The following is a 13,556-nucleotide window of genomic DNA, read 5'->3' as shown; positions in this document are numbered from 1 at the left end:
AAAATGGTCTCCAGGTCTTAGAGGGCTGGGCAGTAGCCTGGGAGGCAAAACTCGGAGCATTTAAAGTCTGAAGCACTGAATGAAGACACAATGACTGAGTGAGGACACACATCCGCAGCAGGAAGTCCACTGCACTGCACACTGAGACAAAATGGTGCTGAGTCAACACAACAGAGACATGAATGTTCATGTGTCAGTACGAAAGTGATTTATATATAATATCATAATCCTCCTCTTTTACTTCTTCTTTTCTGATTTTTTCCTTTCTTTGACATTTGTCAGCATTTTTTTTTCATTCATTTCATTTCATTTCATTTCTGTCTTTTGTCTTGTCTATTTTACTTAGTTTGTTTTTTGTCTAATTTCTCCAAAATGTTGTGAGTAAAGCAAAAGAAATTAGAGATGATATCTTCATCATCATATTTTGTGTAACAGTTGGGTGACTGAGCTCTGCAGACCCATCAGGTTAAATCATCCCATCGCATCACCACCATCTTTTACCTTAAAATAATGTCTTATAAAGTAAACACTCAATATCAGCTCAGCAGTTCCGCCTTTTGTTAATAAACCAGCAGAGCTACTGAGGGCCAGATAGGGTCCCAAGAACATTTATGGAAAATTTTAACCAACTTTACCTTCATTTCCTCTGGTAAAACCTAAAAAGTTCCAAAGTACCTGAAAGTTCATGCAGTGGAAACAGTCCACAAAAAAGAGCAGAAAACATGTTTTTTGCTTTTATTCGCTCGTTAAAACAGCTATAGTCCAGTCTATGCTCCAAACATAAAGAGAGAAACAAAACATTTATGGAGCTCTAAAATAATCATATCGAAGAAGAACGAGGCTGCAAAATGTATTTATTAAAATATTGTGAAAATTTAGGTTTCTGCTGAGGTTTAATGTGGAATGAAAAGCTGCTGCAGATTAAAGACACAACTGCAACAGTGAGCTGCTGTTATAACAGCGTTAAGCAGAATGAATGACTGCAGAGGACTTGCAGTCCTTACAGTCACCAAGAATTAACAAGGAGGAAAAACTTTCCACACAAACCAAAGCTCCATTCAGACAGCATCAGCATCACATGAGGAGCAACAAAGCTGCTAAGTCACTCAACTCGACATTCAACTCACCCAAGAATCCACTTAGAAATCAGAGAAAAAAGTAATCCAGCTACAACTGTCTGGACTTGCATGGCTATGATGCTAACAGGAGCTGCTAACAGCTAATTCAGCACATGTTGAACGAAGACTGTCTGACTGAATGTAACCATTTACAGACTAAAGCACAGACTGTGGAGGAGATGGGCCGTACTGACCTGTGACTGACATGATACGATCATATAGAATGATGGTTTGAATTGTTTCTGTCATTATGGTGGTTCACAGACAGGCCTACATTTTGGTGTTAGCATGTTAGCTTCTAGCTGATTCAGAACATTTTTCACTTCTTCCATGTCCGTACAAAAATCTGATTTTACAGTGAGCAGCAGAAAGCAAACACTTTGAAAAAGAAGAAGGAAATTTAAATGAGAGCTGGATCACCCAGTCGACAGACTCACAGAAGCTCATTGTGTCTGTAATTATTACCGACATAGAAGATTAATGAGACACAAGCAGCTCACGTCAACATGACCTTTGCAGTCAGAATGGAGCTTTAGTGATGGATCTGCTCTCTTCTGTCACATCCATGTGTTCATTGAGTCCACAAAACTGATCTGCACCACATACACACACACAAGGATCAAAGTTCAAGGTTTGGTCCAGATTAAGTGCTGTTGATGAGCTGCACTTCCTGCCTTATTATTTCTCTGCCTTCATCTTGCTGTCATATGTGCCAGCATTCTTGTACGCTCCCACGTATCCCGTGTTCTCCACCAGCTCCTCCCGGCCTTCTCGACCTCTTCCCTTGCCACTCTCATCGAAGCGCTCCTTGTGCGATCCAGTGTACCGGGATGCATCGGTCAGACGGTCCACCGCCGCTATCTTTGCCACTTTCTGAAGGACACACAGAGGACAGGGAGTTTCTGAATAAAGTCTTAGTTCCTGTCTGTGCTGGCTCCATACTGCCCCCAACAGGTGAAAAAGCTATAGAGGCTACACCTGAAAATGCTCCCGTCTAAAGGCTGAGAGCAGGTACTACAGAAACAGTAAATCTGTTTCAAGTTTCCCATCTGGTGCAACATATTAAAAGGTTGTAGTAACTTTATTAACTCACAACATGGAAGAATTCTCCTCTAAAATGTGAACTTTAATCCTTTCAAATTCTTCATCAGTCACTCAGGTACCAATGTGAGGAGGCCAAGGGGCTTTTAAAATATTTCACTGTAGACATTTTAATACATTTTGATTGATTGGAACATTTTCTCCCTCATGAATGAGCACAAAGGACTCAGATAAACCTGTTCTCAGTCACTGATTATCCTTTTGGGCGAGTATATTTCAGTCAGCTGCTGACTGCAGTGTTGACAGTGATCTGAAAGATGATCCAAACTGCCTCACCTCTTGGCTCACATTCTGATGACTTGTCAAGTCAGTTTTATTTATGCAGCCCAAAATCATAGTTTGCCTCGGGAGGCTGTCGAGTGTGCATAGTGTACCACACCCTGTGTCCTTACACCTGCTGTCCACGTAGCTCTGTGGACTGACACGATTCATTCCTGTATGGATACCTCTGTCATCTATGATGTGTTCAAAACATTTTTAAATTTTGGATTTACAAAAGACCTTGTACAACAGGGAATTAGGAAAAAATCTCTTACGGATGAATATAATTCAGCTTTATTTATGCATTTTTCTAAAGGAAAAGTTCAACAGTACATGTATTTGTGATCGGCATTTATTTGTGAGCAGCTCATTATGGGTCTTGCTTTTGTCTTGAAAACCAGCAAAAAACACACAACGTGAGCTTCTCTTCCATATGTGCAGTGGTGTTTCTATCCATCTGTGAAGAACTGCATGACCTAGCACTGGGGGCTGCACTCTGTATGTGAATTATGGACAGAATACATTTTGAAAATGAAGCATGAGACCCTGTATTTGAGTAAAGAAAAAAATCATTTGAACAGAAAAAAGACTGAAAGGATGGATGATTCGTGCATTATGAACCTCCCTGATGAGTGTCCAAATGCTGACAGAGCATCGTCAAGTTTAATGAAGAGGCTGTGGTTGTGCAACATTGCAGCAGAGTGACAGGTCTGTCTGTGGAGCAGCTTTAAACTTGTTTCCTGCTGCTGAACAATAAAGACAAGCCAGAGGTGATGATATAAGTCTGAGCTGCTATGGACTCAAAATCAAAGCTCAGTCTTTCCACTGTGGACGATGCTGTCATTCACGATTCGCGTTCATAACAAATCGATCACAAACCAAAGAAGAAACAAAGTTGAACCCCATGACTGATTGCTCTGTCTTTTTGCTCATGTCTGATATCTCAGGACCGTTTTTTCTCACCGTAACGCCAACATTGGTGGGCTCTTTGCCTTCCACTAATTTGAAGATGGACTCCAGGGCCTCCTCTTTACTTTGACCTTTGAACCTCTTTGGAGCCAACTCCTCCAGAGCTCTCAGGAACTCCTCATAGGTGATGATCCGAGACGTCTTCTGTCTTCACATGGAAACACAAAGACAACACAGACAAACTGTTTACTGAATTCTGGAGCTGCACACAGTAACAGATCACCACCAGGGGGAGCTACACTGAGCCACACTTCGGTAGAAGAGGTCTTAAACCAGTCTTCAGACTCACTTGACTTTGGAGAAGACGATGTCCACGTCGGTACTGGTGACATTCTTGCTGTCAGTGATCTTGCAGTCTTTGCACAGTTTGGCCCAGTTCTTCCCATTCAGCTCCTTCCCACTGGCCTTTGGGTCTCCGTGAATGGCAAACTTCTTAAAGGATGTCAGGAGCTCCTCCATGTCTGCACTCTCCGCCATCACGGGAAAATGTCTATAATACAAAATGAGTTAGAAGAAAAAACAGCTGATGGACTGTGATGAAGGAAATCTCTTCAGTCAGCAATCCTGTCAGAACTGCAGCCAAATGAAATCACACAATATGACTCTGAGTGAGAGGAACAATATGAAAGCTGTTTATTGTTGCATTATTTCAGATTTCAGCCGTGTGATTTTCTGTTTTTCAATTACTTCACTGAGAAGCTGGATTACTTCGATCACATCTGACATATCCAGAATTCTCATGCATTTTAGACGTTTTACTTCTACAGGTATACGATTCATCTTGAACCTCTGAGCTAGTATTTACATCAATTGAAGTGCTAGAAGCGAAGGCTAGAAGCCACCACCTCTGCTCAGAGATGGATGTTCTATCTGAACATTTGTCAAGTCAAGTCAAGTCAAGTCAACTTTATTTGTATAGCCCACTTTTACGAGCAGTTTGTCTCAAAGGGCTTAACATAACATCAGCAACATCCTCTGCCCTTCGACCCTCACATCGACTGAGGAAAAACTCCCAGAAAAACCTTTAACAGGAAAAAATGGAAGAAACCTCAGGGTGAGCAACAGAGGAGGGATCCCTCACCCAGGACGGGCAGACGTGATTTGTGTCCTCAAAGGTGTGTCCCTTGTCCCTGAGATGCAGATATTCAGCTGATATGCAGCTACTGGATGAGCTGACTCTCCCCTGACTCAACAACCCAAACAAATCTGGTTGCCTTCGTTTCTAGCACTTCAACTACCATAACCCGGATGACTGAGAACCAACATCAACATATTTACATCACGTTTCTTGATTTTTATGTTAACTTTGTTTTTACTTTTTTTATTATTATTATTTAAGTTACTTTATTAATCCCAAGTTGGGAAATTACTTCTCTGCATTTAACCCATCACTGATTGAACCAGCAGTCTGCTGATAAAATCCTTATTTAATAATCAAGATGTCATCAGGTTAATTAAAATGGCTCTGCTCTGTGATTGGCTACTGATAAACAAATTGATGGATCACAGAGACAGTTAGAGGCACACAGGCAACCCTCACCGAGCAGCTTCATCATCGTTTTACTGGAATCGGAAGAAACCAAGCTGGACTTTCACCTGGATTCACCTGGTATCATTTACACACAGCACAGTTTTACTGTGAACAGAGGCTGAATAAATGAATTCACAGAGCTAACTTCATGAAGCCAAAGTCTGAGTTCAACTAAAGTGAACCTGTTAATGTCTCAAGAATCTGACACCTACAGACATGTAAACGCTCTCTCTCTCTCTCTCTCTCTCTCTCTCACACACACACACACACACACACACACACACACACACACACACACACACACACACGAGATTCCCTGGGATCAAAGTATCTATGACAAAGAGAGAGAGAAAGGAATTCAGCCTTGATGTTTCTCCGTAATACAATTTAAAAGATTTAATTGATTCAGCGTTAGTATTTTACATTTCAGGTAACACACATGAAGTCTGTGACCAGTGGGCCTCATCTTCACACACATCTTCAACATATCAAAGGCTGTTCTCCCCAAATTCCACAAATTCATCAACTTTCCGACCAGAGACTGCAATATACTGGATCAGGTATACTGTAACATCCCAGGGGCATACAAGGCTGTAGCAGCTCCTCACTTGGGAATGTCAGACCACATCTCTGTGGAGCTGATCCCTGCCTACAGACCTCTGATTTGCAGGACCAAACCCACCACCAGAACCATCCAAGTGTGGACTGAGGAGGCTTCCTCAGCCCTACAGGACTGCTTTGAGCACACAGACTGGGGAGTGTTCAAAGCAGACGCTGACCTGGACGAATACACGTCAGCTGTGTTGTCCTATGTTCACTTCTGTACTGATGCTGTCCTACCCACAAAGACAATCACGGTTTTTCCTAATCAAAAACCATGGGTGGACGGCACAGTGTGGCCCCTGCTAAAAGCCCGGGATGCAGCCTATAGGTCAGGAGATAGGCTGGCTTACAGCAGGGCCCGGAAAGAACTGAAAAAGGGCATCCAGCTGGCTAAACACAGGCACAAGCAGCGCATTGAGGAGCACTTCAATGACAACGATCCACGTAACATGTGGAAAGGCATCAGGACCATCACGGACTACAAGCGGAATGACCAGCAGGTCAGCCATGACCCGACTCTGCCTGACACCTTAAACAGCTTCTTTGCACGCTTCGACTCTCCGAGCAGCAGAAGAACTGCACACCTTCCTCAGCCAGGGGTGCAGCAGCAGCCTCTCGTCCTGCAGCTGCACCAAGTGACCTCCGCTCTGAGGAGGATCAACACCAACAAGGCTGCAGGTCCAGATAAGGTGTCAGGGCGCACACTGAAGTCATGTGCTGACCAACTGGCAGGAGTCTTCCTGGACATCTTCAACCTGTCCATACAGCTGTCCACGGTCCCGGTGTGCCTGAAGTCCTCCATCATTGTGCCTGTGCCAAAGAAATCAACCATCACCTGCCTCAACGACTACCGACCTGTCGCTTTGACCCCGGTTATTATGAAGGGCTTCGAGAGGATCCTCCTGAGATACATCAAGGACGCCATCCCCGTTGGCCTGGACAGTCTGCAGTTCGCCTACAGGGAGAACCGTTCTACGGAGGATGCCATCTCGATAGCACTTCACACGGCACTGACTCACCTGCAGCATCCTAACACCTATGTTAGGATGCTATTTGTGGACTTCAGCTCGGCTTTTAACACTGTCCCCCCGGACATGTTGGCCCTGAAACTCCACAACCTGGGTCTGTCAGACTCACTCTGCTCCTGGATCAGGGACTTCCTCACCAACAGGCCCCAGGTGGTGAGGATAGGGGAGTCTACATCAGCCCCACTGATCCTCAATACTGGCACGCCACAGGGTTGTGTACTCAGCCCTGCCTTATTCACACTGTACACACACGACTGCTCTGCTATCCACCCCACAAACATGGTCGTCAAGTTCGCGGACGACACCACTGTGGTGGGTCTCATATCCAACAATGATGAGACCCACTACAGAGATGAAGTCCAGAACCTGACACAGCGGTGTTCCAGGAACAACCTCATCCTGAACATCAGCAAAACCAAGGAGGTCATAGTGGACTACAGGAGATCCAGGAAGACCGATCACGCTCCCGTCTGTATACTTGGGGAGGCGGTTGAGCGGGTGGACAGCATTAAGTTCCTGGGCATCCACATCTCCTCTGACCTCTCCTGGTCAGTGAACACCTCACACCTGGTGAAAAAGGCCCAACAGCGGCTTTTCTTTCTCAGGAAGTTGAAACGGACTGGACTGTCTACTCAGCTGCTCATGAACTTTTACAGAGCCACAATAGAAAGCATCCTGTGTCTCAGTGTGACTGTGTGGTATGGCAGTTGCACAGCACAGGACAGGAAGGACTTAGCCCGGGTGGTGAGGACAGCACAGGGGATTGTGGGCTGCAGTCTACCAGATCTGGACTCAGTTTACACTGCCCGAGATCAGAAGAAGGCAAGACGCATTGCCACAGACCCCACCCACCCGGGCAGCAAACTGTTTGTACCGCTTCCATCAGGAAAGCGGTACAGGAACATTAAAACCAGCACCAACAGACTCAGGGACAGCTTCTTCCCCAGAGCTGTTAAAGCAATAACCCCCCTACAGTGAAACACTCATACACATAGTCTGGCACTAGTGCACTTTGTTTTATCTACCTCACTCTGTATTCTGCATTTTGTACTTTGCATTTTATATTTTTATATATTTTTTTCTAAGGTGTGCAATTTTAATTTTTTCTATTTATAAGTGTGTTTTGAAGCTGAGAATCTGCACAAAATTTCGTTATGCTTGCATAATGACAATAAAGACTCTTGAATCTTGAATCTTGAATCTTGAATCTTGAATCACTGGAGCTGTGTGATGTTCCTTCCTGCTCCAAACACCCAACAGTCATCCCGGTTCACCAGAAATCCTCTACATCTGGGTTAAATACCTACAAGTCCATCGTCCTGTCTGTGGTCATGAAATCCTTTGACCAACTGGTATTGACATCCTCTGAAGGATGACACGGGACTGCACCACATGGTGCAACACCGGGGTCTGCTCCGAGGTTTCTGCCTTCTAAAAGGAAGTTTTTTTTCTGTCCACTGTCACTAAGAGCTTGCTCAAGGGGGAATATTGGGTCTCTCTGTACTGAAAACTAAATTACAGAGTTTGGTCTAGACCTACTTTAATTGCAAAACAACTTTTATTTTGATTTGGTGATTGGTGATGGGTGATTAAATTGAAATCAAGTCTATTCTCTGTTCATCTTTCAGGCCCAGCAAACAGGACAGGAACAGATGACAAAGGACAGTCAGGACTACAGACAACCGGTCTGCCCTCCAGGACTTGACTATATGTCCAGACAGAAACATGAGTGCAGACCATTAGACCCTGGACACAACCTGTTCCTACTTGTCCCCTGTGGGAGGCGCTACAGAGCTTTGTACCCAAATTCTGACAGAACATCAGTGTGATGAACGCATCAGTCACAATGTCAGTTATACCAGAACATTTTCCATAATAGTTTCTACAGTTTTAACCATGAATACATCATCATCATCATCATCATCATCACCTCACTGTCTCTGTCCATAGAAATCCTGCTCGCTGTAGACATTGTACATACACATGTATACTGCGTATACTGTACTGACTCATCCACTGTATGGATATACACTCAGTGTTCATTTCTTTGTGGTTTCATATTGTTTGCAGTCTCCAGAATAACTTGACTTGTGTGTAGTTTTTATTCATGCTGCTTTTGCTTTTACACCTTTTTTCACACACTGAAGCAAACATCAGTCTTTAGTCTTGGACTCCGCCCATGCACCTTCTCCCCGTTTGAAGGCAGCTATGAGTCCAGGAGAGAGGACAGCAGTTCATGTCTCCTCTGTCCTGGTCCTGAGGTTTAGTTCTCACGTCACTCTGGGATCAGTCAGCAAAGCAGAGCGTGTTGTGCTTAATAGGATGGATGAGGAAATTGGTCTCATTGTGCAAGCCTCCACATTAACAGTGTGTCTACCCAGGATGTGTTCAGGTACAGCACTGAGTGCAAGATTACCTGCTGGTGAAACATGTGAAATGGTGCGTAACTCTCAAGTAAAACATGGGCTGTCACTCAGCCTGTGTCAACAGCTGTGTTGGTTAAAATAAGAGCTCATGTGTTCCACTGCTGAAGGTGTCTGACACTCTGATTGAGGTCTGACACAGACTGTCCCCCTGAACCTGAAGTCTGAACATGGCCATTCAGAACTCACACCTGAACAGGAGCTGTGGTTCAGACACAAACGACCACATGGTTACAGTCACAACAACAACAACAGATTCCTCCAGTTTCTCGCCAAATCATTTATGAGATTGATGAAAAATTATCAAAAACATTTTTGATTCCCGTGTAAACTGCAAATGTGAAACATTAAAAGGCTTTTAAAGAGTAAATGTTGATAAAGAACATACTCATTAACTGTAGGATAATTTGAATAACGGATTCATGTGTGTTAATGTGGTCATGTTATGTGTTTTTTATATTTAACTGTATTAAAGTTTTTAGTGGCTCATTTTCATGCCATATCTGGTTTGAGAGGACATGTAGTCTGTTTGCATTGTACCTCAGTTGTACCCAGTAAGTTTTTCCTTGGAAAACGTAAAGCGCAAAATATTTACGTTGTAATGTAAAGTAATGTAATGTAAAAGCATTTACTGTCACATTTTTGTATCTGAAGAATCTTTTTTGCTGTCTATGAGATGTCTTTTCTGAAAGACTGGATGGTTCAATGACTTTAGAAAAATGTAAAATAATTCAAAGTAAAAGCATCAGATTGAAAAACAGAGACACAGAGACTGTCCTGCAGTCTTACCTGTCTGTCCTCTGTGCTCCTCTGTCTGTCCGTCTCTTCTTCTTCACCTCCGTCCCTCCTGTCTCTCTTCTGGCCTTCAACAGCAGTCACAGCATTCAAATGATCTCTGCACCGCTGAGGACTTGTTATCGTCTGTTTATCCTGTCACCATGGCGACATCCTGTCCCACGTTGGGCGGGCAATAAAAAAGAGGCAGGGAGGAGAGGAGGAGTGTGGGTTCTCCAGCAGGGCGTCCATGGAGGCTCCTGAGGTCACAGGTCACTTCAGAGTCCTACATGCTGTCTTCTAATAGCAGTAAATCACTACAACATGAAGACTCTTTCATACAGTACAAACGTAAAACCAAGCCATTCACAAAATCTAAAGGGTAATTCTACAGAGGTGGAACAAGTACTGAGAGCTTATACTTCAGAGAAAGTACAAATACCACAGTGTACACAGTCACAAGTCAAAGTCCTGCAATGAGAAACTTGAATTCATTACAAAAGTATTAGCATCAAAATGTTAAAAACATAACGGTACACATTGTGCAGAAAGGGCCCTTTTAGAATCAGTTCAATTCAATTTTATTTATATAACAGCTTTTACAATCAAAATTGTCTCTAGGTGAATCCTATATATGATATTGTTGTCGTTTTCAGTTTTCAATTTTTAATTTTTAATTTTTAATTGATTTGATTTATTTATATAACGCCAAATCACCCATGAGCAAGCACTTCCTTTTAGAAAGCAGAAAACTCAGAGCGGACCCCAACTCAATGTGGCAGCAGAGAGAGACAGAGAGACTGCAGAGACAGAGACTGCAGAGAGAGAGACAGAGACAGACAGAGAGACAGAGAGAGACAGACAGAGAGACAGGCAGAGAGAGAGAGAGAGACAGAGAGACTGCAGAGACAGAGACAGAGAGAGAGACAGACAGACAGAGACAGAGAGACTGCAGAGAGAGAGAGAAAGAGAGAAAGAGAGACTGCAGAGACAGAGACTGCAGAGAGAGAGAGAGACAGAGAGAGAGACAGAGAGACTGCAGAGACAGAGACTGCAGGGAGAGAGAGACAGACAGACAGAGACAGAGAGACTTCAGAGAGAGACAGAGAGAGACTGCAGAGACAGAGACTGCAGAGAGAGAGAGACAGACAGACAGACAGACAGACAGACAGACAGACAGAGAGACTGCAGAGAGAGAGACACAGAGAGACTGCAGAGACAGAGAGAGAGAGAGAGAGACTGCAGAGAGAGAGAGACTGCAGAGACAGAGACAGAAAGACTGCACAGAGACAGAGAGACTGCAGAGAGAGAGAGAGACTGCAGAGACAGAGACAGACAGGCCAGCTGCTCTTTGGCTCTTTTTCTGTATTTACCCACACTTTACACAGATATTGTATATAATGTGTAAATAAGAGTTGCTGTGAATAACTGTTGCTATATGTATGCTTGGGCAATGTAAGATGTACATTACTATGCCAATAAAGCCCCTTTTGATTTGGTTTGATTTGAAACAGAGAGACATAGAAACTGCAAGTCATCCAGGTTTTTATGTCTTAAAAGTTAGGCCTGAAATTTGGCTAGTTGATTGGTTTCATCTGGTTTAAGTACAATTGTGTGTCATCTGCATAACAATGAGTGTTTCCTAAAAAATATCACCAACATGAAGCAAATGTAAGGTGACAAATGCAGCTCTGAGGTCTAGCAGTGCGAGCACAGAGATCACATCCTGAGACGTGAACTCGTTAACCCGCTGAACCTATACAGATACAGATCAATATAGATTTGCACCTCATGTAAATACTGCAAGCATCTGTTGTCTTCTTTGTGCACATGTACAACTGTTCTAAGTGCTCTTGAATTATAAATAACGTTTTTTGAATTGAATTGAGTTGAGTTGAATTGAACTGAACCTGCAAAACACTGAACGCACAAACCACTGGACCCACTAATCTCTGAACTCTGAGAGCATAGCTTGCTCATTAATGCTAGCTAACATGGTGAACTAATGTCAGGTGTCATTATTTTCCACAGTGGAAAGCCTGGTGACATTAGGTAGTCAGTAGGTTTTCACTTTAAAGAGACACAGAACCCCCACAAAGAGACAACACAGCAGCTCTATGAGGGCTGAAACTGAGATCTGCTGATCCAGTCTGACTGGATTCTACCTGACTGGTTCACCTGAAGAACATAGAAGGTCTGTGTCGTTGATCTTTACTTTAAATAACAAACTGATCTCACACATCACATCACGTAATCCAGAGCTGTGGTCATGGCAACGGAAACACAAACAATGACATCATGTGCATCAGATGAACTGAAGACTGAAGAGACAGGATGTCCAAGTACGCAGAAAGTCAAGTGCAATATGTCAAAAACTCCAGGATATCCTGCTGCATAGGTCACATTTTACAGTACAAAGACCAGCCTGCTTCTCTGACTGTCCCACAATCCTCTGCACGGCAAAGATACTTCACATCAACTGAGACTCACACACAGAAGATAACTTTCAAATAAGCGCTTCATATTTTCTGTGACTTGTGGATGAACCAGAGGTCAGAGGTCAGAGGTCAGTGTAATGACGAAATCATTAGTCTCAGCTGTGTCCTCACAGTGAAAAGAAAGATGTAGTCTTTCCAGGTTACCGGAGGGGAGAGGAAGTGAGGAAGCTGAACTACATTTCCATACTGAACTCTACTGTGTTTTATTTTTCACTAAAATCTACTATGTTTCTGTGCTTGCTTTACTTGAGCAGCATTTCTCTGTCTCAGAGGGCCCAGCAGGATGTGAATGGACCTCATGTCCTTGTTGTGTCGGCAGGAAGCAGCTGCCGGTGTGGGAGGACTTCGGGACAACATCATGTAGTTCACGCTGGGAGTCTCGAGTCATGTGACCATCAGAAACAGCAACAGGCTTCAGTTCACTTGTTTTTTTTGATTGATTGATTGAATTGATTAATCTTTTCGGGGGCAGCCGTGGCCTAGAGGTTTGTGATCGGAAGGTCACCGGTTCGATTCCCCCACCAGACGGGCAGGAAAAATTTGGGTGTGGTGGAGTGATAAATGCGAAAAATGTTCCCCCACCTCCATTAGCCAGCTGATGTGCCCTTGAGCAAGGTACTTAACCCCCCAATATGCTCCCGATGGGGAGCATATTGGGGGGTTAAGTACCTTGCTGAGTTCAGTACCGTTACAGTACAGTACAGTTAAGTACCTTTCTGAGTTCAGGATGTACTGGATGAGTTTCCTCACATTCTGCATCGTCCATGCTGCTGGTGATCATCATACATGTTACACACAGCGTGGATTTATTGTCTCATCACTGACTTTCTCATCACTGAAACCTCCAAATTATTATTATTTCTACTCTTAGAATTTTTTTCATGTTGAATAAATCAGGATTGATGTTTATTTGAATCAGAATCAGCCTTATTACAGACTGCATGTGTGAACACAGAAAAAAATTCAGGTATTTATTTTTCATTGTTCTTAATGACATAAGAATCAGGACAAAGCTGAAGAAATAAAGTTTGCTATTTAACCTTGAGTGGCAGGTCTGGAAGATGAGGAGGAACTAGGGGAGGAGTTGAGGAAAGGGGGAGGTTATTTAAGGGCTGGGTGTGTTCTAACCAAGTCCAAGCTGCTGACCAAGTGAGTGTTTGAACTGTGTGAGACAATCTATTTTGAATTATTAACGTTAAATTAATGTTACCAACAGATAAAAGTTATGTTTACAAGCAGATGAGCTCCAT

General features: G+C 43.4%; 1 protein-coding gene across 5 annotated transcripts; it reads right to left on the bottom strand.

The window, feature by feature from the left end:
• Window positions 1-721: 721 nt before the first annotated feature.
• Window positions 722-10,055, bottom strand: tppp3 (tubulin polymerization-promoting protein family member 3). 5 transcript variants are annotated; one of them, XM_046398600.1, is made up of 6 exons: window positions 9,824-10,055; window positions 3,739-3,939; window positions 3,444-3,597; window positions 3,102-3,226; window positions 2,894-2,976; window positions 2,757-2,863 (listed from the first exon to the last, which is right to left on the bottom strand). In XM_046398600.1, the coding sequence occupies exons 2-6, from the start codon at window positions 3,924-3,926 to the stop codon at window positions 2,775-2,777; spliced, it is 639 nt and encodes a 212-aa protein (XP_046254556.1). In that variant the 5' UTR covers window positions 3,927-3,939; window positions 9,824-10,055; the 3' UTR covers window positions 2,757-2,774. The 5 variants fall into 5 exon arrangements, with proteins under 5 accessions (XP_046254572.1, XP_046254556.1, XP_046254564.1 ...); XM_046398608.1 differs by having other exon boundaries at window positions 3,102-3,223; window positions 9,824-10,054; XM_046398634.1 differs by lacking the exon at window positions 3,102-3,226 and having other exon boundaries at window positions 9,824-10,010.
• Between the last annotated feature and the right edge of the window lie 3,501 nt (window positions 10,056-13,556).

This window comes from Scatophagus argus, chromosome 1, assembly GCF_020382885.2.
Source record: "Scatophagus argus isolate fScaArg1 chromosome 1, fScaArg1.pri, whole genome shotgun sequence".
Taxonomy (NCBI): domain Eukaryota; kingdom Metazoa; phylum Chordata; class Actinopteri; family Scatophagidae; genus Scatophagus; species Scatophagus argus.
The sequence above is the reverse complement of the archived record's forward strand: the minus strand, read 5'-3'. Positions and strand labels throughout refer to the sequence as shown.

Bases quoted from the DNA above. Each gene is read 5' to 3' on its own strand.
- tppp3 (XM_046398600.1), bottom strand. From the start codon at position 3,926: ATGGCGGAGAGTGCAGACATGGAGGAGCTCCTGACATCCTTTAAGAAG. The intron at 2,977-3,101 runs GTTCATAATGCA...ATTCACATACAG, and splicing joins TTTGGACACTCATCAGGGAG to AGTGCAGCCCCCAGTGCTAG. The intron at 2,864-2,893 runs GTGTGTTTTTTG...TTCAAGACAAAA, and splicing joins ATGGAAGAGAAGCTCACGTT to GCAAGACCCATAATGAGCTG.